Source organism: Cucurbita moschata, unplaced genomic scaffold, assembly GCF_002738365.1.
Source record: "Cucurbita moschata cultivar Rifu unplaced genomic scaffold, Cmos_1.0 Cmo_Scf00009, whole genome shotgun sequence".
In the NCBI taxonomy this organism is placed as follows: Eukaryota; Viridiplantae; Streptophyta; class Magnoliopsida; order Cucurbitales; family Cucurbitaceae; genus Cucurbita; species Cucurbita moschata.
In genome coordinates, this window is record NW_019268525.1 from 5,405,212 (window position 1) to 5,429,113 (window position 23,902).

The 23,902-nt window shown below is 33.3% G+C and overlaps 4 protein-coding genes across 6 annotated transcripts in view; 1 reads left to right on the plus strand and 3 right to left on the minus strand.

Annotated features, from left to right (window-relative positions):
* Nucleotides 1-389, minus strand: part of LOC111447834 (annexin D5-like) — a 3,976-nt gene extending 3,587 nt beyond the window's left edge. Inside the window, exon 1 of the mRNA XM_023087188.1 lies at nucleotides 90-389. Coding sequence (XP_022942956.1) covers nucleotides 90-165 — 76 coding nt within the window. The 5' untranslated portion in view covers nucleotides 166-389. The remainder of the gene's footprint in view (nucleotides 1-89) is intronic.
* A 2,853-nt stretch (nucleotides 390-3,242) lies between these two features.
* LOC111447717 (U-box domain-containing protein 11-like) lies at nucleotides 3,243-6,831 on the plus strand. 2 transcript variants are annotated; one of them, XM_023087018.1, is made up of 5 exons: nucleotides 3,243-3,811; nucleotides 4,581-4,697; nucleotides 4,773-5,180; nucleotides 5,376-6,463; nucleotides 6,534-6,831. In XM_023087018.1, exons 1-4 carry the CDS (start codon nucleotides 3,455-3,457, stop codon nucleotides 6,456-6,458), a joined length of 1,965 nt encoding a protein of 654 aa, XP_022942786.1. In that variant the 5' UTR covers nucleotides 3,243-3,454; the 3' UTR covers nucleotides 6,459-6,463; nucleotides 6,534-6,831. The 2 variants fall into 2 exon arrangements, with proteins under 2 accessions (XP_022942786.1, XP_022942785.1); XM_023087017.1 differs by having other exon boundaries at nucleotides 5,376-6,831.
* Nucleotides 6,832-7,401: 570 nt separating this feature from the next.
* On the minus strand, nucleotides 7,402-8,666 carry LOC111447718 (uncharacterized protein At1g66480). Of its 2 annotated transcripts, none has more exons than XM_023087020.1 (3): nucleotides 8,358-8,666; nucleotides 7,853-8,187; nucleotides 7,402-7,722 (listed from the first exon to the last, which is right to left on the minus strand). In XM_023087020.1, the coding sequence occupies exons 1-3, from the start codon at nucleotides 8,598-8,600 to the stop codon at nucleotides 7,650-7,652; spliced, it is 651 nt and encodes a 216-aa protein (XP_022942788.1). In that variant the 5' UTR covers nucleotides 8,601-8,666; the 3' UTR covers nucleotides 7,402-7,649. The 2 variants fall into 2 exon arrangements, with proteins under 2 accessions (XP_022942788.1, XP_022942789.1); XM_023087021.1 differs by having other exon boundaries at nucleotides 7,402-7,712; nucleotides 7,852-8,187.
* A 3,318-nt stretch (nucleotides 8,667-11,984) lies between these two features.
* On the minus strand, nucleotides 11,985-20,557 carry LOC111447167 (putative 1-phosphatidylinositol-3-phosphate 5-kinase FAB1C). Its single transcript, XM_023086189.1, has 11 exons — nucleotides 18,870-20,557; nucleotides 17,757-18,539; nucleotides 17,478-17,631; nucleotides 16,965-17,306; nucleotides 15,745-16,482; nucleotides 15,293-15,624; nucleotides 15,081-15,207; nucleotides 14,834-14,998; nucleotides 13,222-14,727; nucleotides 12,538-12,804; nucleotides 11,985-12,378 (listed from the first exon to the last, which is right to left on the minus strand). Exons 1-11 carry the CDS (start codon nucleotides 19,337-19,339, stop codon nucleotides 12,124-12,126), a joined length of 5,139 nt encoding a protein of 1,712 aa, XP_022941957.1. The 5' UTR covers nucleotides 19,340-20,557; the 3' UTR covers nucleotides 11,985-12,123.
* Between the last annotated feature and the right edge of the window lie 3,345 nt (nucleotides 20,558-23,902).

Below are 23,902 nucleotides of genomic sequence, written 5' to 3' on the forward strand. Positions count from 1 at the left end.
AAAAAAAAAAAAAAAAAAAAAAAAAAGACAAACAGTACCAAAACAAAAGACGTAAGAAACTTACACAGAAACAGAATTAGAAAACTGACCTTTAAATGCGCGGTAAAGTAGGGCAGCATCGTCCCGTGGAGTAGTAAGAACAGGGGGAATGATCAAGGAAGACATAGCGTTCGTTTCCGGGGAAAGAAAATGAGAGAAAATTTTGAAAGGATGAGGAGAAATTGGAAGGGAAAGTAGATGTTCAGTGATGAATTATAAAGGACAATGATTAGCCATGGCGTTCAATATTGACGACTTGCTTTTCCGGACGCTGCCACCGAACGTACAAGCTTTTGAACGAACCCACGGGCTGCTCTTTGAATTCTTCAAAACTCGGTAGGAAGATACTTTCCATTTGGAATATTTGTTTAACACCACGTGTGGGGATTTCAAGCTTAGAACTGGATGCCATTACGTTAACAAATTAAGCTACTAAACTTCATGAATTCAAGGACGTGAGGACGAAGTAAAAGACGGGAGGATTTAACCGTCTTTCGAAAAGGAATACTATTGTAACAGTTCAATAGCCTCATGATTTTAAAACGTGTCTACTGTGTGATTTTACAGCTGCTTCTTCATCCAGTTGATATACTAAAAAAACAGTGATAGCTACTTTGATGACCAAACGTCTATTTTTAAATAGAAGTGTATATGAGACCATAAATTAGACTAAATTATTATTCCGTCCGAATGAAAGTTTGAAATATTTTTAAAAATACAAATGAAAATGACCTTAAAGAAAATCTAATTGAATTTAAATAGTCAGTGAAAGAATATAATTAAAATTTATTACACTAAAATATAGTGAGTGATGGCGACAGTGATATTTTGCGGTAAAAAAAGGGGTTGGCGGTGAGTTTAGGTATTAAGGGTAAAAAACATGAGGAAAAAACAAAAGAAAGAGATTATTGTGTTGGGTCATTATGTAATAATTAAATATAAAACATATTTTAAACGTCTAAACAACCAAAATAAAATAAAATAAATGAGATTTGAACTAATCAACAATAAATATTTTCTTTTTCTTTTTATATTTTGGTCCAAAATTATATATTTTAATTAAATAATACAAGAATAATAGAATGGGTATTTATTTTGGGCTCACCAGCTTTGACCTAGTCTTTGTGATTAGTCAAAAACAGTCAAATATTCATTTTTCCTTTTCTTTTATTCTATTATTGTAAAAGATTAATTTCACAACTTGTTGTAAAAAATATTTGTCTAAATTTTGTAATGAAATAATAAATTAATAATAAACTAACATTTATTTTAAGAACCTAATCGACTAAATTACTATTTGGTCGGTATATTTTAATATTTATTCAATTTTAGTTTTTCAAGATTATTTTTTTTAATCAATTGATAATAAAAGGTTTAAAACTCAATAATAAACTAAGCATAGGGATATTTTAATTAATTAAAAATATTTAGCTTAAGAGTTTCCATATTCCAAAACAATATGATACGCACAATATTTTATGGGAATAAGAGATGCGTTTGGAACAAACAAAATCCTATATTATCTTATTTTTCATAAACTAAATAAACGAATTTGAGCTCTTTAAGAAATTAAAATTATTAAAATAAATTGTTGACTATTTCGGCAAATTAAAATAAAACGTGACAGCTGTCATTGAAAACCGTCCACGAAACGGAAGAGGGCAGCATGTGCTCTCTCTCTCTAGATAACACCGAAAATGCCACTTGCGTATGGCTGGAGAGAGAAAAATAAAAAAATAAAACAAATTTATTATTTATAATTAATTAACTTAAAATTTTGATTTTTTTTAGTACAAATAAAATTTTAAAAAATAAATAAATAAAATTGACCGACATATATAAATGTTCGTTTAGTATGAGCAACCATATTAAACGCTCTTAAAATTTGAATAAACTCAAAATAAAACTATATTTTTGCTAGAGTTTCGAATAATGACTCTAAACCCACTTGATTCTTAATCTTTACTATATATTGTGTAGATGTAGAGACATTACAATAAGTGATGTATGAGAATTTAAACTCTGACATCGCATAAATGAGTATATGTCAATTATCGTTGAACTATGTAAACTTTATTGTATTATTGATCAAAATGTTAGAGGTTCGAATCTCTCCCTTTACATATAAATTTTTTAATAGTTAGTAAATTATATGTCTCGATTGAAACTCAAAAACATCATCTTCATAAAATGATCTCTCTTTTCGCCTTTGTGTTTGGTTCAATATAGTAAAGTGTTCTATTAATAAAGGTGATAACAAAAATCGTTAATAAAAGTTCCATAGTTCTTAAATGCAAATTATGTTATATACCACATGGTTCGCTACGTTACTAATCCTAATATATTTTTTTAACTAATTTAATATTCGACATTTCGATGAGTTAATGTGATTACTCGTTTATAGACGTGAAATCATTTTTTTTTTAATCATTTATTCTAATTTCATACCAAATATAGGTTTTATTATTTAATGAATGCACGTGAAAAATGCTGTCTCTGGGATTCTTCTAACGAAAATCTACCATAAATTAAAAATTATAGTATTTTTTAAAGTTTAGGGTGAAAATTACAATGAATTTTAAATTTAAGGTAAAAAATGATATTAAGTTAGATAAAATAATTCATGTTTTTCTTTTTTTTTTTTTAAATAACATTTGAGCAGACAAGTTTAACGGGAAAACGGTAACTGCTGCTACTGACCGAGGGTTGTTTGTGTAGGGACAAAAAGACAAGGCAAGAACATGGGTGGGGGCAGCCTTGTCCTTCTCACTTCTCCAATTTGCATATCCCCCAAGTATACCATTGTTTCCCAAACTCCTCATCTCATCCCCCAAGTTCGGTTTCTGGATAGTGTCAGCGTTTAATCTCGAATTCGAATCGATAAGACAAGTTCAAGTCTCTGTATTCCTCCGAACTTTATTTTAAAATATAAAATTAATTATTGATTAAAAAAATAATTTAGGCCACACTCACCCCATTACATCCATACACGTTCAACAATTTGTTTGGTTTGAAACAATCAAACAATTTTTATTTTATTTTTATTTTTATTTTTAAGAAAAACAAGAACAAATATTTTAGAGTTGGATAAACTTGATTTTAATTTCTTGGATTCAACAGCGAATTTAAATAAAGACAATAAAATAATAATTTAGAAAGAGAAATAAATAAATAAATAAATATTGCTGCTGTTTATACAATTCATTTTATTCTGTTTCCAACTGTATCCCCTCTTTGTTTACTCCTCCATTTTCTATTGGTTCACACTCCTCAGATTCTCTCTCTCCCAAATTTCTTCCATTTGTCTGTTCCTAATTTTCTCGAGTTTTCAGCTCTCTGTGAGGATAAACCCACGTACTGAATCTCAACTGAAACCCAAGTACATTGCGTAATTGCAGGCAATTTGGTCGGAGTAATGGCCGGGATTTTCGCCGGCGGTAGCGACTGTCCACCGGCTTCGGCTTTACTGGATTTTGTTCGCGATGTCGTTCGAATGTCGGCGGGGACGGGCAGTGGAGGGGTTTTCAAGAAGGATTGTACCGATCTGGTGCGTCGGATCGTGCTTTTGACGCATTTGTTTGAGGAGATCAGAGACTTTAATGGCGTCAAATTTCGACATGTTGGTGCATCTTCTTCTTCTTCTTCTTGTGGCGCTGTTACCGTGAGGGATTCGTCTCCGTCTTCGTGGCTATGTGATTTAGTGGCGGCGTTGAAGGATACTGAGCGTCTCATTTTTGCCGCTTCGACTTTCCGGTCCTGCGGTTCTTCTTCTGTAAGCGCTCTGTCTAATTTTCTTTTTCTTTTGGTTCTTTTACTAATGAGATTGGGTTTAGAGGACGAGGAGTTAGGAGCTTGAGAAACTTGGAGGGCTGTATCTCAACTTGATTGTGTTTGTTTTGATTTTCAGTCACTGCATTCCTCTGCAACTTCACTTCACTTTCTTCTAGCTTGAAAGTTTGATTTAGCACACCATATTTAGTTGCTGAATTTATCGATCCCTTTTTTTAGGTTTGACCTAGCTTTTCAGTTTGGAATTTGTGCTTTGTGGAACTACTACTTGAATGAACGGCTTCTTGATTCTCACGATCTATATTTGATGTTTGGTTACAGATTTTCATTTACTAATCTTGTATCTTGTCCTAGTAATCTTGGCTGATGTTGATTTTGTCATTCGAATTCCATAAGGGGAAAACTGGACCCCTAATTTCATTGAGTTTTACGGAGTACCCAAAATTTAGTTCGTAATATTGCCTCAGCGATGTGTATTTGTTGAGATATACAGTTTTCTGCATCTTTGAGTATCCAATTGCACAAATTAAGCTCAAGCGGACATGTGGGATGAACTTTGACTTCTAAATTTGGAGCACCGCTATCACGTATTCTATTTTTGGTTACGCTTCTTGTTCTTTGCTCATATGCCTCATTTCAAACTTTGACGTTCATGGCCAATTTTCTAATTTTCGAAATATTTTCATAATGGGGCAGTGTTGATGAGTCTCAGTATACATTTTCTGAAATTTCTGTACGTTTTAATTTTGAAGGAAGAAGTTGCCAATAAGATAATCTTTCAATTCCAATGCGTGACATGGAAGTTAGAGAAGGCATTGAGCAATCTTCCTTATGATCGCCTTGATATATCAGAGGAAGTTCAAGAACAGGTAGGATTTAAGGGAAAATCCACTGTTTGATTTTTCAATTTCTGATCATTATATAATCTTTCGATGATTCTCTAGGTTGAATTAGTGAGAGCTCAGTTGAGAAGAGCAGCTGAAAAATATGGGTCTCTGACTGCAATTCCGCCATCAGTTGTTCAATCTCAGTTGCTGAAGAAAAATGTGGACCTGTTAAACCTGAACAACTGTGTTGATAACTTTCATGTTGAGGAGAATGGTATCGTTGATCATGAGATTACAGTGAAATTTGATGCCTTTCCAAATTGTAGAGGGTTGATGAATAGGGGTGTGGATCAGATTGAGAAACTTCCATCCTCCTCAGAGGGTTGTTCTGATGGACAGAATGACTCTGCCAAAAAGAGTGGAGACCAGGTGAAGAACCCAGACGCGGTTCCAATCCCTGATGATTTTTTATGCCCCATATCCCTGGAAATCATGAGGGATCCTGTTATTGTGTCCACAGGCCAGGTAGGCTTTCGACTTCCATGAATTACTTGATGTTTCTTTTGATGAGTTCGGTGATTTGAAGCTCTCACCTGTTCGTGGATATATGTCGTAACTTTTTTTTTTTTTTTTTTTCTTTTTTTATGAATTTGAGCTTAGAGTTTGAACAATTGAATTCTTTTATGCCTTTTCTTAATAGTGCTTTTTCTTACAACACAGACGTATGAGAGATCTTATGTACAGAGGTGGATAGATTGTGGGAATACTACTTGTCCCAAAACTCAGCAGAAGCTCCAGAATTTGATTCTCACCCCAAATTATGTGCTGCGAAGTCTTATTAGTCAATGGTGTGTTAACCACAATATTGAGCAACCTACAGGACTAACCAATGGGAAGATCAAAAAGTGTGATGGGTCGTACCGTGATGTGTGCGAGGAGATGGCAGCCATTGAAACTCTGGTCCGCAAACTAACTAGCCATTCAATTGAGGAGCAGAGAGCATCTGTGACCGAACTTCGATCTCTATCGAAAAGAAGCACGGATAATAGAATACTGATTGCCGAAGCAGGAGCAATTCCTGCTTTGGTCAATCTATTAACTGTTGGTGATGTTTTAATACAAGAAAATGCAGTTACTTCCATTCTGAACCTTTCAATATATGAGAACAACAAGGGACTCATTATGCTTGCTGGTGCCATACCTTCGATTGTCCAAGTTCTGAGAGTTGGAAGTATGGAAGCGAGAGAAAATGCCGCAGCAACACTTTTCAGCTTGTCTCTTGCTGATGAAAATAGGATAATCATTGGTGATTCTGGGGCCATCCCGGCTCTTGTGAATTTACTTGAAAATGGAAGCTCAAGAGGGAAGAAGGATGCTGCAACAGCACTATTTAATTTGTGTATTTATCAGGGTAACAAGGGAAGGTCTGTGAGGGCAGGGATCATTCCAGCTCTATTAAAGATGCTTACGAACTCGGTTAACTCCATGGTCGACGAAGCTCTCACAATAATGTCGGTCCTGGCCAGCCATCAAGAAGCAAAAGTAGCCATGGTGAAAGCCAGTACCATACCTGTCCTAATAGACCTGCTGAGGACCGGATTGCCTCGCAACAAAGAAAACGCTGCTGCAATTTTGCTTGCTTTGTGTAAGAGAGATACAGAAAATCTTTCCTGCATGAGTAGGCTGGGTGCCGTGATTCCACTGACAGAGCTCGCCAAGAGTGGCACAGAGAGAGCAAAGAGGAAGGCTATTTCTCTGTTGGAGCATCTTCGAACGCTGCAGCAGCAGCAGCAGCAGATATAGAGAAGGTATGGATTTATCAACAATCATTTTCCATACTTTTCCAACTTTCGAGTACTTTTGACAATTGATTTTCAGCTCATTCTCTTTGATTGTGGCAACAAAGAATTTAAGGATGGATGGCTAATGAAGGCCACACTCCTTGAATCTGTGTACTTCATTCCTTCATTCTATTGTACAAGTGTGTATAAATTCATTTACTGGCTCCCTTAACAAATCTCTGCTATAACCAAAAAGAAGGTACTGTTTGGGAATACTTGGACTCTGTTTTTTTTTTGTTTTTACCCTTTTCTTTGTCCAGTTCCTTTCTGTAAGAACATCTTCTGAGTTTTGAGATCAGAATATACTGAAAGAAACATTGCATCCTCTGATTAAATACTGTCATGGTTTGCTGTTAGTAGGGATGATAACATTTCTTATTTGAAGGATACAAAAGAACAGACAGGTTCAAATCTTCTTCTAAGCTAGTTTTGTCCTTGTAGGCGTTAGATTTAGAGATGAATTATTTTTGTTATATTTAAATAGAAATTCATTACATTAATATTATTAACAGTATCATAATAACATTAATTTAAAAAATAATGAAAATGACGTGATGAATAATAAGAACTACAATTTCAATAGAAAATGCAACTATACTGACTTCATTCTTATGGCCTATACTGAGTACCTTACCCATTGGAATTAATCTTGACACGTTGAATACATAAATAATTGAGGTTAATGAATAGCTAGATACATGAATTGATTGATATATTAATCATCAAGTACATTGAGATATATTCATGTATTGGTGCAAAGTCTGAAGTCGTTTGCAAGAAAATATATGTTACTGTTTCTCGTAAATTATGTGAGTAAGAGAACAATTTTCTTTTTTTACCTCTTGAATTTACCGTGAAATAAAAATTATATTAATATATAATATGAAACATTAAACTATATATATTGAGCTAAAAAAAAAAGCTCTCCATGACTCGGGAGCTTGCTACTTATATAACATTAATTTATTTATGAGTACATAATGGGCGTAAAAAGAAAACAAAACTATATCTAGCTATATTCTACAAAAGCGGTTTAAAATTTAAATGTTTTAAGTTGAAGTGAAGGACGTAGTGTAATCCTCTCAGTAAGTAGATCGTCACGTCACTGTGTCACTTCAATTAATTTGTCTATGATTTTTGTTGCCCTTGTTAATTAAGTTGCTACCGCAATTTGAGGCATTGCTTCTATTGTCGTCATGAAACTTACTCGTCGCTTCTGCATTTTCGACAAAGAAAATCATTTCAATTTTCACATAGAAAATAATTAGTAAATCTTAATGACAAATCGAAGTGGTAAGTAAAATTAAATTAAAAAGGAAAAAGAAAAAAGACAGTAAAATCAAAGGCATGCGCACCTCACGTGGCTTGATGATGACATCCTTCTCCTTCTCCATCTTCCGTTCATTTTGACAAACACTTTCTCTAGCTTTGGCCATGTACAACCCCATAATCCTCTCCGCTGCCTCTGCCTCATCTTTGCTCTCCTTCAACACCCTTTCCACCTCCGCCTTCGGCAGCCGTACCTTCACCCGTGTCGCTTCCGATCCCTCTCTCTGTTCACCGCCCTCCTCCGCCAACACGCTCTTCGGTTTCATGATGGTTAGGTCTGATGCTGACCGCCGTGACAACATCAAGCTCTCTAGCCTATCCTTCGCACTCATGTTGATCGCCGACCTTACTCGCCGTGGAGCCTTCATGTCAAAATAAATCATAACTAATGTAACTCAAATAACTACGTAGTGAGATAGAGAACATAATTTCCGTCCCAACCCAGTTGAGTAAATAGGGAGAAATCTCTCCCCACCTTTTTTTTCTTATTCATCACGTGTTAAACGAACATCTCTAACCTCATAACTCTCACCTGTTCTTTTGGAATTTTAGGCAGCTCCACAAGAAAATAGAGTCTTTTCGTGCTAAGCTTCTGGTGGAGTTCCAATGGCTTTGCTCGAACTCCGTAGTGTTTCACAGCCTCGGATTCGAGTAAAACAAAGCCGGGATAGTCCTTGACGACATCCCGAGCTTGAACCGGGGGGGTTAGTTTGATCGTGTCACCGGAGACTGTCATCACCTTAACCGTCTTCTTGAGCCCAAAGGCGTTTCCCATGGCAGCCAAAAGGGAAAGAGTTGGAAAGAGGTGAGAGGAAGATGGTGGGCGTAGTAGAAGAGACACAAATGAAAGTGTAAAGGTGTTGTTATTATAGAGAGGAATTTGTTTGGTGAAGGGTTTGTTTGTGGTCAAACAAAGAAGGCAATGTTTGAAAATTGAATTTAAATCATGTTTGACAATGCACAATAAGTACGTAAACTGTCCTTTTCCACCCAAATATGGACCTTAAATAATTTTTTTTTTATTACTTGTTAATTTTTTTTAATCGTTTGTAACACTTAAGACCCACCGTCTAGTAGATATTATCTGTTTTGATCCGTCATGTATAACCGTTGGTCCCACAGTTTTTAAACACGTCTACTAAGGAGAGATTTCCATACTCAATTTTCGTATTTTTTTTCTTTTAATTTAAAAACTGTGAAATAAGAAATTGAATTTTCAACCCAAAACATAGACCGTATACATAATTTCAAATGGTAACGAAAAATTTGTCGGAAGACCTATAATGCTCGAGAGACTGAAAAGAAAAATGCGAATTTAAAATAAGGTTTGAATGAACTTTCCAACCCCTTTTCTAAGAAATTTGAAGAGAAGAAGCCAAAGGGGGTGATGTATGGGGTAAGGTTGTGATTTGATTTGATATTATATAGTTTTAGTTTAATACAAAATGGGTGGGATAGGTGAAGGCGTTAATCACGGGCATCGATCCAACCTTTAACTTATTTCAACATCTTGATTTGATGTTGAGCAGTTTAAATTTAATTTTCAATCCTTTTAATTTAGGTCGGATATATTTTAAAATCTTGAAGAATGTTATATAACCCGTTACTAAATTTTCATTCCTGATTCTAAAATTGTCTGTTCATTTTATATAATATATTCAAAGTAATAATAATTTTATTTAGTTGAATTATTAAATTTGAATGTTTATTCAAACTTAAATTAATATAATAAAATTCAAATTTTAATTTTCAAATAAAATGTCTGGTAAAAGGAAGTTTATAATTTTAAATTCAGAATAGCTTCAAAATTTATTAAACATTTTAAAATAATTATATATTAATTTAAAATTAATCCCCACTTCTGATTCGTGGTGTAATTAAAATAAAAAGGGGGGAAATAAAATAAAATAAAATAAAATGTATATAAGGGTGGGTAATATATAATAATATTAAAGTGTTTTTTTTTTTATTTTTTATTTTTATTAAAAGTTAAAAGAATATTAAAAAAATAGATAGTGTAAAAGTCCAAAATGACCTTCCGCTCATCAATTTGGAAGCTTTGGGTTCTTAATTTCATTGGCTTGAGAACCAAGACCAACCACCTTCTTCCTCTCTTCCTTTGGATAACCATGAAATTTTAAATTTAGAGAATAATTTTTTTTTATTCCTGGAATATTAATTTAAAGTAATATATATATATATATATGAAGGGTCTAAACAAATGTCTAATTCGCTTCCAAATGGTAACCATATTCCGTAACTTCTTAAGAATTTGTGTGCAATACTAATACTTTACTTTGAGTAATTCTATGTTAGGGTGGTCTTCTAAGAATTTTCTTAAGATGTATGCGAGTAAGAACAAAACATGACTCGTGTTGGTCTGTAAGGATGGTTTTCACTCTTAAGAAGCAAGGAATAGGTAACGTAATCATGTCGTAAGGGAATGACGGAATTGGCCTATCTAGAGAAAATACATATAATTCTAAACGGACATATTATAATTTTTTAATTTCATGGGATTGAAATTTTTTTAATTAAATTATAACAATGTGAACGTTCACAAAATTACTTGTAAAATTAAGAATTTGATTCCTAATTAATATTATTATAATGTAGTGTTTAATTATAACAATTTTACTTCAAGGTAACTTTTTTTTTCTTTTTTAATTTCTATTTCCATTTTAGGAATTGAGGGTAGTTTGGTCTTTCGCGCCTTGAATTTTGTTGAATTTTGAAGAGTAGTTCCCTTGAAAATAGAAAATATTTTTAAAATTTTAATTTGCCATTTTAATTCTTTTATACATGTTTCGTGGAAGTCAAAACCTTGAAAATTAATTTTCAAACTTTGTTTTTCTTATATGTTGTTTTTATTTTTTTGGGAGTTCTACATTTTCTTTAATTCAACCAAAAAATAAAAATAGGTCGTTACCAAATTTAATATATATTATATATACACACATTTTTATTATTATTATTTTAAGTTCGTAGAGAATTCAAATTATTGACTTCTCAATATATATTTTTATCATATATTTAAGTATTAATTTTAATCTTACGTGAAATTAATACTCATTTTGGATTTTGAAATTAGACTAGAAAAATTATCATGATCTAGACGATAAGGACATATGTTGAGATTTTTGTGAACGACGACAAAGGTATTTTTAAATGGTTAAATATATATATATATTGGTGTTTGATTTTTAGTTTCCTTTAATTTTGTTTTTTTTTTTTAACATTTTTACTCTTAAATTGCGACACTGAAATTGTTGTTATTCACGTTGAATAGTTTTTGTTTCACACACGTCAAGAAATATTTGAAAAACTAGTAAGAAAAAATGGGCTAACTTTTAACCTAAACATTTGTAAGTATATATTAAGAAAACTAAAGTTGGGAGAAAATCTTGATGCGTTCACATTAGAGCAAAAGATAAATTATGATAAAAGAACCCATTTTAATTTATAAAGATAATTTTTACTCTTAGAATAGTAAGATCATTAGGCATTCAATCTAAATTCTAAGTTTCGATTCGACCTCTAAGCATGAAATATGACCTCACTAAAGATAGAACATGTCACATAAACTGCAGGACGTGCATATATATTTATATCATAAGTTAGGTATGAAATTTCAAAAAAATGTGCTCCATTAAGCCAACCCATTTCCTCCCATTTTCCTAATCCTTTTTCTTCCAAGTTCCAAGAAAAAGTGTTATGAGCTTTTTCTCTAAATAAAAAACATTTGTTCTCTCTCTCTTCCACATGGGAATCACAATCCATTATGGATCTTATTCAAAGTTCATAAGAAAGAGTTGATTTCAATGGGTCAAAATATTTGAATTTCTTTTACTTTTTTAAGTTCTCTCTCACAATATATAACAATGAAAATTTTCATTTGAAAAGGACTTTGTGGACTATGGTTGTTTAGGGAAAAGAAAATTTCCCATTAAAATAATTTGATGTTCGTCTTTGTTTAAGTCCAATGGGATTAGTTGTTCGTTATAATATATCTTTAAGATAAAGTATTATCAACTTACGAACGAAAATGAACATCTTCTACACGTATTGCAAACGTAAGTTATGATTCCAAATTTGTTACAAATAACTTTCTCGTTAGATCGAAAAAAGAAAAGTAGGTGTTTCTTTGTACACAGTTCTAAGAGATGGAAGTGTAAAAAAGAAAGAAAAGAATGAGAGGGATTCCTTCAAATTTATATCTGCAATTGCTATCTATCCCTTTATTGATTGATGAACAAATGCTTTCATGGACAAAAGAATACAATGATCCAATCATAAAATCAAGAAGACCATTGATCAGGAACTGTCAGAAAATAAGCAGTCATCGCCTTGCGAAAACGTTTCTTGTATTGTTTTGGAGAGATGATGGTAGGAGAAGCGTTCTTCGACCCTCCGAGTATCCCCGACGCCTTCACCCACGTTTCTAATTGCTTGTCCCATGTATACTGTCTCATGAAATCGATGATGCCTAAAACGAGCTCCTTCCGCTCCTCGTCAACCCCGACTAAAAGCGAGTAGTCCATAACGTCTATCGACTGAAGAATGTGAAGAGTCAGTAAATTTGCTTCCATATGAAGAATAAAGTACTGAATACAAATCAATCATCCATCCAAATTCATGCTGTTTATCCAAGCCAATTAATGAAGGAAATGCAATAAAAAAGACGAACTCGAGAATTCAACAATGCAGCTTACCGCCAAAAAAGATGTATCGTTCCAGATGGCTCGTTCGAGTTTTCTTTTGGCCTTGCTTCCAAGAAATATGGGTTTCGTCCGCAGTGCTTCTAAAAGGTTCAGATCAAGTAGAACCTTGTTAGCCCCGGATGTGTCGGGGTTGTAACGAGATCGTGAAGAGCCCTTGAGATCATACACCTTTGAGATACTTCTCATGAAGAAAAGATTCTCCATCACCATCAAATCCATTTTCATTTCTTTCCCACCTTTCAGGTGTTTAACAGTGACCTGCCATTACACATTTGTGAAAAAACAAAATGTAAATATTCGTCCCCATAGTCATTGGTAAAAGTACTCGAATACATCCACAAGAAAATATATATATATATATATCGAACTTTCAAGATGTGTCCATTCGGCCTCTAAGCTTCCAAAACATTTATACTTTACCCATCAAAGGCGTAGTTCCCCACCCCACCCAGGAGCCACTTTACTCTCCCTTACTTTACAATCGAGCAATTCCATTGCTCTCTGCCGAGCCTCTTGGAGTGCTTGCTGTGCTAGGGGCCCAGCAGAGAGGACAGTAAGGATAACGAGCGCAGAGCCCGGTAAAAGTACTTGAATGCATCCACAAGAAGGGATATATATATATGAAAGTTAAAATTATTGACTTCAAAGTAGGATTCAAAAGCTAAATATTTTTACCTGATAGATCCCAAGAATTTTCGCAAGGCAAGTTGGACTTCCAGAGGTTAGGGAATGTGACAAGTACTTAAAATATTCAGGCGCAAACTCCTCAAACGAATCGAGCTCTGTCCTCGTGACTTGTTTAATGATGAACCTTTCATCCAATGACTTAGCAAAATAAACATTACTTTTTCCACCCTGTGCGCTCCATCTACAACAGCGACTCAAAGACCTTACAAAATCCACTCCCTTGGGACAGCACTTCTTTCTAAGCAAGTCAAATTGCTTTGCAAAATAGCAAGTGACAGAGAACTTGACTTTACCCCCAGATGTTGAAGATTCATCTACAAACGAAAGTCTCAAATGGGGAGACTTTTTGGGATCTGAAAACAGGGTCCTCATGGTTGAAGAATCTTCAGAACCATAGTTTCCATAGTGGATATAGTCCAAGTCTAGAGCACCAAAAGACTGCCAAGCTGAAAGAGTTGCAGGTCGAGAATCTTCGATATTGATTCTAGGGACGCTCTGGCCTCCGTCGTTGTTCGTAAACTTATCAGCAACCCAGTCATCGTATTCTCTAGAGTTTAAGGCATATGCAATTATGCTAGTAGGTTCATTGTCATAAACAGCAATAACTATATCATTATTGCCAGTCTGAGGAAGCAGCAGTCGAACGCCTTCAAGGATATGAGATGTCGAGATAAAAGATGGAGTTGAACTGAGTAATAAATTTAACTTCTGTGTTTCCCATGGTAACATTTGAGAGTGGGCTCTAGTTAAACTAGAAACAGGATCCCTTAGCATACTACTGTAATCTGCAGAAGCATGGAAAGATCTAATATTTGACAACTGACAAGTAGATGGATGCAACCCTTTCCGGATTCTCTCTTGCATTCTTATCGCTGAATCGAAGGAATGAACTCGCACAGGTGACATCAATACCCTTTTCATTTGAGGATTATCCTTTTGACTCGCCTGCTTCGCTGTCCCATCTAGAGGTTCTTCTGTTTGCAGTGCAGAAACAGCCGGTGGTTTCTTCACAGATTGCTCAGTTCCAGACCAAGCGCAATCGATTCTCTCAGAAAGAGTGGATTCATAAGAAGAAATGCTTAAAAAATCCATGGAGGTACTCAGTTCCCCATCGGTGTGTGCTTCCTCTCTGCAGGCTTGATGTGAGGTTGATGCGGAGCATTCAAATGCTGTTGACTCTTCCTTCTGCTCTGAATGTAAATCATTCCCAGCCAACTCATGAATCGAAGAAGATTCGTGAATATTCTCATTGTGGCCAAATTCAAGTTTCCCATCACTGTGAGCAGAATCGCTTTTCGAATCTCTCATTACAGGTGAAGACGCATCAGTTTTTGGATTTAAAATCTTTTTGAGGAGGGAATCAAGCGAATAAAGCCGGTGATCCCAATAGTGGGTATGCATTAATAGGGAACGCCTCAAACGATTCAGTTCCAGGATATCGACAGAAATCATCCCCATTAACGAAGGTTTCATCATGAATGGTTGCAGCAGACCCTATTAAATTAGCAAATAATTCTCATGAATAACATAGTACCTATATACAAATGTACAAGGACAATTAAAATGTTCATCATAATTGAAATGTTCTCACAGCACTTACAATGTAATCACTTCGTTCCTTTTGAAGCAGTTCTTTCAGTTGCGCGATGTGGCTTTGCACATCACTCGAGTCTGATGAGTCCTGCGTTGACAACTTGTTTTTCTGTTCCATCCTATCAACGATATCGGAAATCTCGGCATACAAGCTTTCCATTTTACCAATAATCTGCATTGAAAACCCCAAAGTAGAGTAAACAAAAGCAAGATTTCGAAACCATGCAAATCACATTTCAAATTATGAAAACCACCTCTGAAGCTTCTTTTGAAATCCATTCCTGCTGAACATGGCTATTGAACTCGAGTACAGAAGGGGGTAAGTTAACAGAGAGAATATCAATGGTCGAGTATCGGAAGAATGCGACCATGCTCCCATACCTGTGTTTATAAACTTCTTATTCAGTTACAAGCAACATACAATAACACTTGTAAAATCAATGGTGAATTCAGATGCCTCACACACCCATAGAAACGGAGGCAGTCTCTCTGCAATGAATGACCGCAAGTTGCAACTCGATTTGCAGTTGCATGATTTGAGAAGCTAAGCTCCAAAAATTTTCCAAAAGAAAGCCCCCAGGCAGCATCAGACATAACAACCCTAGGAGTTGCTGGTGGGACTCCATCAATTTGGGCACACTTAAGGCACCGGTGCCACATCCATATCTTGCCATCTTCTTCCCCGGGAAGCTTTATAGAGGGTAAGCGTCTAACATTGATTGTAAGATTACCCTGCTGATGAGTGTAACAAAGAACATGGGCCTCAGCCGACTCCTTACAGGATGGACAGCTTGATGTCTGCAATGAGAACCCAAACGAAATAAAATACCACCTCAAAATTATATAGCTATCCAAGGAAAAATAAACAAAACAAAATTTTATATATCAATTAGACATAGAATTAGGAAATAAATAAACCTGGTCAAAGAGATCATCCCGTAGATATCTCCCTAAAGGCTTGTCAAAACGGCCATAAAACTTTATGCGCAAAAGGCGAGAGCGCTCACATATAGTTCCTTTAAGTACACAATGGCTTGAGAAGGATACCAAAATGCTCTGGTGAGTATCCGCTGCTGAGAAGTATTCATTAGAAAGTTCCTTTTCATCAAAACTTTCAGACTTTCGCAACTCTGGAATCCCACCAGACTTTCCCATTCTCCATTTCAAGGTTTCTGGCAATTCAGATTCAGAAAGACTTCGGGTAGCGAAAGGAACTGTTATACTGTCCTTAAATTCCTCACAATGGTAAAGAGAAGGCTTTAGATCAACCTCGGATAGTAAATCATCATTGAATATGTCAGGAAGTGTATCGACAATGCTCGAGTCTTCAAAGCCAGTAGACTGTAGAAAGCTATTGTCACCAAGGTGAGAATCCATCGAGTATATTTTAGATTCGTCAAGCTCAGAACTAGGAGCAGAAAATTTATCTTCGGTGGAAAGATCAAACAGACAATTGGATGCCTCGGGAGCATTGGGATTTTCTGATGAGGAATTATCTTCAACAGAAATAGAGCGCTTCGGCATCTTAGGGAGAGAAGCACCTTCATCCACAAGAAAGGAAGTCTCAAGAGATAAGTGATATGCTGCAAATATCGCATATTGAACAACATCTTTAACTTTTTTAAGTTCTTCACGACACATGCCTTTCAGCAAGACCTATGAGAAGAAATGTGACAAGATTAGAAGCAGAACAGACTATAAAATCACATTTTTCTAGGCCCACAGAACCATTCAAATTATGACTTACAAGCTATTGTCAGACGAAAATTAGGTTGTTTGAAAGCTACACTCAAAAATTGGTTATAGTTCACTAGAATGGAAAAAAAAATTGATCAAAAAACACGAGTATGATTGTATGAACTATTGACAATTTTACATAATGAAAAGAAAAATCCAAATATTTTGTTTCCATGTGTTTACATGTTTACTGATTAACTATTAATCAACTACATTTTTAAGAAAAATGAGAATTTCTCAATGATAAATGAAAAGTTACAATATGGTCAAAAAAATTAGTTTAGAAGTATTACAGTAAGGTACCCAAAAAACTTCACCAAGAAATCATTCCAAAAAAGTAGCATAGAAAATCATTTTGAAAAAGTAGCCACAAAACAAATTAATTGTCTAACTAGAGTTACCGTGCAACCCAAGCGCTTTGGACATCCTTCAAAGAACATCAAGGTCTTGGATAGTTTTTTATTCTGATTAACATCTCCATGCTCTTCAGTCACTCTCTCTAACCGGAAAAGTTCACAATGTCCCAAACGTGCCGTGGAAATATGATCAATTGATGGAGTAAGGGATGCACCAGTGCAACGGGCTATACGCTCTAGTAACGGCTTTTTAACATTGAGCACCAGAGATATTTCCTTTGCCAGCAGATAATCCTGTGCGCACGAGGATACACTTTTTTCCACCAGCAGAACATTGGGGCGAAGAGACTCTATTTTTGAAATTATTGTCTTCAGATGATCATTTTCCTGCATTAATAAGATAGGAATATTAGAAGTCATGGAACAATAAAACCCAAAATATAATAATAAATAAGACAACTTTAACTAGTTCCAGCATTCTGTATGCATAGAAAACTTAAATATGTGTAAAAAGAACATAAACTAAATGATGATTTTCTTAAAACTAAAGACAAGTACCTGATATAATAATGTATTAAAAGAAGCAAGCTGGTTAGCAACTTGGTGGTATTCAAGGGATCCTCCTAAAAGAAGTAACCTTGGATTTTTGAATTGTGAGGTCATGCGTTTGTGCTTTATGTTTTTTGTACAGACAACACCCTTTATAAGTGTGCTGTAGAAAAAAGATAAACGACTTCAAGACATTAGTCAAGACTAAATATATGATATATACGCGAAGCATTGAAGCTATTTGCACAAAGGGATACTCCAAGCTGCAGTAATGGCCATAAGTTATACCTTTCATGAGGACGTCCTGAAGCTACGCATTTTACTTTCACATAATCCCCAGGATCCATACTGCCTCCTCTTCTAGTATCTGGTCTCACAAAATTTGCAGCTTGCCAGGCTATTGTGGTAATAACATCAAGCCAGTCCTCAACATAATTTCCTCCAGATTTGATATCGTCTCCCTGCAATAGTTGTGCAACAAGAGCCCTAAAGTGACCCTGAACCATAGCTCTTAAGGGCTCCTTATTCACCTCCTGCAAATTTTGCTTTGCTGGAAACATGCTAGAAAGGCTACTGCTCCTAGAGAACATAGCACCGGTGTCCCCAATATCGTCATCTTCATCATCATAGGCAAAGAAATTATTCTCCAAGTCATCAATTTCATCATCAGGAGGTGGGGGGAACCATATAAGACCATTGTTTTCAAAATCTAATGGCCTTTCTACCTTTCCTTCTTGGTCCTGGATAGTTGGCAGGTCACCAGAGCATGCAGGTTTGTTATTTTGACCATCAGTCAGTCTCTCAGACCTATTTAAAATGGCCTCGGCATCTTGAGACGATAGATTCTCCCTTTGACCTGGATCTATAGTCTGTACAACATAATCAACTTTGCTTAAAGTATAATCATTCCTTGAAGGGCTGTCAGAAGGACTTGATTCCCTGAAATGAGAACTAAAGAACTCGTTTCTAGTACTAATACTACTTGACTCTATGTCTGAACTGTCACGACAATAATCACTTGATGGGCTAAAATAATGTCTCCCAGAATCTTCTGCATCATCTTCATCACTCCTACATTAGGAACAAAAAATTAAATGAGATAATTTGTTTTCTTGGTTTGAAGTGTAAGTGTAATATATTTTTATCACAGAAGCATCATCTGAAATCACAAAGTTGACTACTAACACAAAATTGTATACCAAACGAAAGAGTTTTCTATCTAAAATTGGATTTTATAATTTCTAACATAAAATCTCTGAGGTATTCAAAACTATATACCAAACGTAAGAGTTTTCTAACTAAAAGTGGATTTCATAATTTCTAACATGAAAGTTACAGCAGGTACTAGAATACCAAAAATTATAGGGATGAACAGGCATTTGCATTCAAACAAAATATTACCAGTTAGGCGAGTGGCGAACAGAAATAGGAAATGGATGAGCATTAAACGAGCTCGAAATCCTATGTGATGCTGCATAGGGAGAATAACCACAATCTTGTGACCCAAGATATCGACTCAGACGATCATCGGAAAGTGATTCAATCTTCATAGGAGACTTGTCTGCACCATCATAACTAGGAGAAGGAGGTTCTGGGCTATATCTGGGAGAGACAGAAGGATATACTTTCTCACTATGTCTCCTCCCGCCTTCACGCCGTAGGTTATCATCAGAACAAAACTTGCACAACTTGATTCTCTTCATAGCCTCATTACCAACCTTCATACCATCTGATTGAACAACAAAAGATTCATAACCCCGAATGCATTTTCCACAAGACGATTGATTACAACTCTGACACAGGTATCTCAGAGATATCTGGGAAAAGCTTGTATCACACTCGCAACACATTTTGAAACTATTGTTAGGCATCACAAATTCCTTAGACAAGCACACTGATGAGTCAGGTCTCCAGGAAATACAAGGCCTAACCTTGTCGATCAGATCTGTTAATTTTTTTTTAGTACAACAAATGGCAGCCGATCTGGTAATGAACTATCACGAATTCCCAAAGACAGTCAATCATCCAAGAAGAATTAAAACCTCGATGACACCTCAAAGTTGAAACTGTATAACACCACTCCTCTTTCAAGTTCACTACATGGAATTTTTTCTTCTTTTTCACATATAGAAATAAAATGGAAAAAGAAATCAACCCTTGGAAACAAAATACCCACAAAAAGTTCCAAATAAAGAAGAAGAAACGCAATAATACCCACAATAAAAATGATGGGGTGCTTTGGGATGTGTTTGTATGAGTCTACAGACTTAATACTAAGTATTTCCTCCCCTCTTTCTCTCTCAAAATGGGAGTCAAAAGCCAAAGAAGAACAAGAGAAAAAAAAGAAAACAGATCCTCCAAGAAATATATCAAAAGAAGGATATAGAAAGCTATGAAAAAACCTGAGATGCACCAAAATATGGCAGTATTTACACAAGAATCCTATCACAACAATAACCCGAAGACCAAAGGACCCAGTAAAGACTAGTATCACCAGCTACAACACCACCAACAAGAAGAGAACACAAAACGAAACCCTAAAACCTAACTGATGCCAGAGTCCTCAAGAATGAATCCGGCAACCGATTTAACCATCCCAAGGAGAGAATCCAGCAAAAACCGATCATATGTTAGAAAAGAGTCGAAGATCAACGAAGAGAGTTAGCTTGATTCGATATACAAATAGAAAACCAAGTCAAAATTAAGCAGCCCCGGAAGAAAAACACCAAAACAAGACCAGATTGAACTAAGATGAAGGAGAAACAGCAACTTGCGAAGAGGAAAACGAAGAAACTACAGAAGGAAATTGATTTTGAATGCTTGGTAAAATGAGAATCAAAAGGAGGTATAGAAGGAGTACGGAGAAGGTTCCTTTTCTACCGGAATCAGTAGCTCGCATCTCGAAGCTTAAAATTCCGTCTTTGTTACCCCAACAACCACCAGTTCTACTGATCGTCTTTCCCATCTGAACAACCACTTTCTTCTTCAATCTCCCATTCTTTCATTTCCTTCCAGATTGCGCAGAAACTTCAATTCTTTTCTGGGTTTTTCTTTTCTTCTTCTTCTCTCTGTACTACTCTTTTTGCTGCTCTGCTTTTTTTCTTTTTCATAATTATTAAACAACAAATAAATCTGCCTATGCCCCTATGTCCATATTAAAAGAAAACCATAAAACCGAACCCAACCGAACCGAACCCAGCCGAACCGAAATCTTAGTCCTCTAAATTTCCTTTTTAGTCCTCCAAAGCCTGCCCAATTTATTTCGTTTTCTTTCTTAGACTTTTTTTTTATTTTTGTTTTCATTCTTGAAATTTAAAACCGGTATAACCTATTTTTAAACTTTTTATTTTTTATTTAATAAATTCTTAAAATTAAACATAATTTTGGCTGTTTTTAAAAATTTACTAAAATTAAATTTTATATCTAATATTATTTAATTTTAGAAAAAATTGAATTAGGCTAAGATTTTATTAAATACAAAATAAAGTTCATGAATCTATTTAATATTTTTAACGGTGAAAAGATTAAACTTTTATTTAATATCCACTAGGTTGGGTGAAGATATATTTATTTAAAAAATTAAAATAGAATAAATCTAAAAAAAAATAATAATAATAATAAAAGTTTTAATTCTTTATTTATTTTGAGAGTGCCCATCAAGCTGATTAATCAATAATATAAAATAAAGTAATAAAAAAAAGGATTTAAGAGGTGTATTTATTAATATTTTTGCATTTATTTTTTGTGTTCTTTTTGTTTATATTTTAATTTAGGGTTTAGGAGTTCAAATCCATGCTGTTGATTGGTCAGCAACTCAGCTCTAATTCATCCTCAATTTTCTTTAATTACTCCAAAATATATTTTTTAATTAAAATAATATTAATTTTTTAAAAAAGAAACATTAATTTTTCTGTGCTTTTGGGGCCCACGCTCGGTGCGTGAACGTGTGGTACACGCGCCTTTGACGAAATCTAGAACGTGGTTTCATAGTGGATTGAAAGCTAACGGGTCAAATTTTACACCCAAATTATGATTGTTCCTTTCAACTTTTGTGTGTTTCTTTGTTTGTATAATTTGCATTTAAATTTTAGGCTCGTGAAATAACTTTTTACCTACTTATCCTTCTATTTTATCTTTATTTCAAAAATATCCCCCTTCTTTTTTAAAATTATATTATTACCCCTCACTTTTCATAAATATTTTAAAATATTATAGAATCAAATATTTCGTTTCCTTTTTGATATTTATAAACTAAATTTTAATATCCAAATAGTTAGTTATTTTAATTTTTTGTTTTTAAATTTTGAAATTAAATTTTAATAGCCAAATAGTTAGTTATTTTAATTTTTTGTTTTTAAATTTTGAAATGGGGAGCATATCTAAGTTATTACAATTAATGCATTAATTATTTTAAAAATTAATGACTTGGTTTTAAATATTTGCAGATATGTTTTCCAGTCATAAAAGATCATGAAACTAATTTTTATTTTCTTTTCGACTTGTACTTTAAAATAAACCTTTTAAAAATTCAAATATAAAAAAAAAAAATTATTTTAATTCTTAATCCTAATGTATACTCGAGATTGTTTCAATCATTGACATTTTAATTTCTTTTTTTTTTTAATAAAAATCTAATCTAAGTTTATAAATTATTACGTATCAATATGATTGGATATTTCAGACAATATTTTAGGTCAATGATCATTTTTTTTAACAAATTAATGTTTGGATAAAATAATTAGTGAAAATATAATAATGAGGACTAAATGATTTTTTATGATTAAAACAAAAGATTTTTAACATTTAAAACTTAAAAGCATCACGTTGATATAAGTAGAAAAGTATAAATAGCGATTTATTATATTTTATTCATCATTAAATCATAATAATTATTATTATTATCATTATCAACCAATATAGAAAAAGATATACGATATCCATTTTATTTTAAAATGATAATTATTGTCATAGATAAAAATTATTTTTTATTAGAATTTGATTCTTTTTCCATTTGCCACGTGGATTCTCCATCAGCATTTTTTGTAGTGGAATGAGTTAAAGTAGTATAAAATTGAATAAATATCAATATTAATAAATAATATTATTTGAATTTTAAGTTATCCAAAGTCAATATTTTTTAGCAAATTCATTAAAATCTTTAAATATTTTGTTTTATTTATTTATTATTTTATTAATGTATGAAGCAAAAGATTTTTTTTAATGGAATGAATTGTAAAAGAAGCAACAATTAATAATATAATTAAATTTGGGTTTCTTTTTATAATTATTTTACTTTTTTTTTTTGTGGTAATCCACTACTTTTGATTTGGTATGAAATTTTATTGGCCTTTTTAATTTCCTTATGCGACGTCGTTTTAATGGCTTGTTTTTAATTATATTTCTTAATTCATAAATATAAACCTCTTGGGGTGGGTGATTTGATGGTTTATTTCTTGAAAAGAAAGCAAAGGCAGAGGAATTATTCAATTTATTTATTTATTATTATTATTATTTTGTATTTATAGAAAATAATGGATCCAATTTTAGAATTCCAAAATATAATTACAGCTCTTAATTTGAGAGGTGTAGATAAAATTATAGAATTAATAATTTTTTTTATTAATTTAATAATATGCATTGAGTACACTAAATGCACCAGTAATTAATAATTTTATTTAATTATTTAATTTTATTTAGTTCTCGTTTTTTGGAAGGCAAATCAATCTTTTGACTAGTAATCTTGGAGAAAAAAAAAAGTTAGACATAGACGTGGGACCAAAAGTTCAAATCAAAATATCAAATATTTTAGATATTTTCATATAGATTAGTCGTATCATTTTGCGTAATGGATTTTCTTTTATGTAAAATATTTTAGGTAATTTTTTAATTAGAATAATATGATTTTCTTAAGAAAATTATTTTAAAAATATTATCTCAAACTAAATTTACTTTACATAACGTAAATCTTATAGCCTAATTGTATCAATAGGTTTGAAATAAAATTTAAATGGTATAATGGTAATATATGAAATTACATATTTTATTTTAATTTATAAATAAGGATTTAATAATTTACTTTATCATAAAGTTGATTTTGTTTTATTTGTTTGGTTATTTAATAATGTCATCTAGAATTATGGCGATGTGAATGAATTGTATTTTTAACGTTTTTTTTTTACTTTCCAAAAATGTTTTATGGAATTACAGAAATGGACATAAGGGCATTTTCGTATTTGTAAAAAGCCAACTAAACAAATAATTAAAAGAAAAGAAAACAAGTAATGAAAAAAAAAAAGAGGAAAAATTGAGTTGAGAGGTATTTGAGTAATTTTACACGATTGTTAATTTAAGATTAAAATACAATAAATTGGAAATTCTGAAAAAAAAAATTAAGAAAAAACAAGACTTGTTTTTTTTTTTTTTTTTTTAATTGA

Excerpts from the sequence above, each read along its gene's own strand:
- LOC111447718 (XM_023087020.1), bottom strand. The coding sequence starts at position 8,600 with ATGGGAAACGCCTTTGGGCTCAAGAAGACGGTTAAGGTGATGACAGTC. Across the intron at positions 8,188-8,357 it reads CTAAAATTCCAAAAGAACAG|GCTCCACGGCGAGTAAGGTC; the intron begins GTGAGAGTTATG and ends TTTGACATGAAG. Across the intron at positions 7,723-7,852 it reads GTCATCATCAAGCCACGTGA|GAAAATGCAGAAGCGACGAG; the intron begins GGTGCGCATGCC and ends ATTTTCTTTGTC.
- LOC111447167 (XM_023086189.1), bottom strand. The coding sequence starts at position 19,339 with ATGCCTAACAATAGTTTCAAAATGTGTTGCGAGTGTGATACAAGCTTT. Across the intron at positions 18,540-18,869 it reads GTTCGCCACTCGCCTAACTG|GAGTGATGAAGATGATGCAG; the intron begins GTAATATTTTGT and ends TTCCTAATGTAG. Across the intron at positions 15,208-15,292 it reads GACTGCCTCCGTTTCTATGG|GTATGGGAGCATGGTCGCAT; the intron begins GTGTGTGAGGCA and ends TTATAAACACAG.
- LOC111447717 (XM_023087017.1), top strand. The coding sequence starts at position 3,455 with ATGGCCGGGATTTTCGCCGGCGGTAGCGACTGTCCACCGGCTTCGGCT. Across the intron at positions 3,812-4,580 it reads GGTCCTGCGGTTCTTCTTCT|GAAGAAGTTGCCAATAAGAT; the intron begins GTAAGCGCTCTG and ends TTAATTTTGAAG. Across the intron at positions 5,181-5,375 it reads TTATTGTGTCCACAGGCCAG|ACGTATGAGAGATCTTATGT; the intron begins GTAGGCTTTCGA and ends CTTACAACACAG.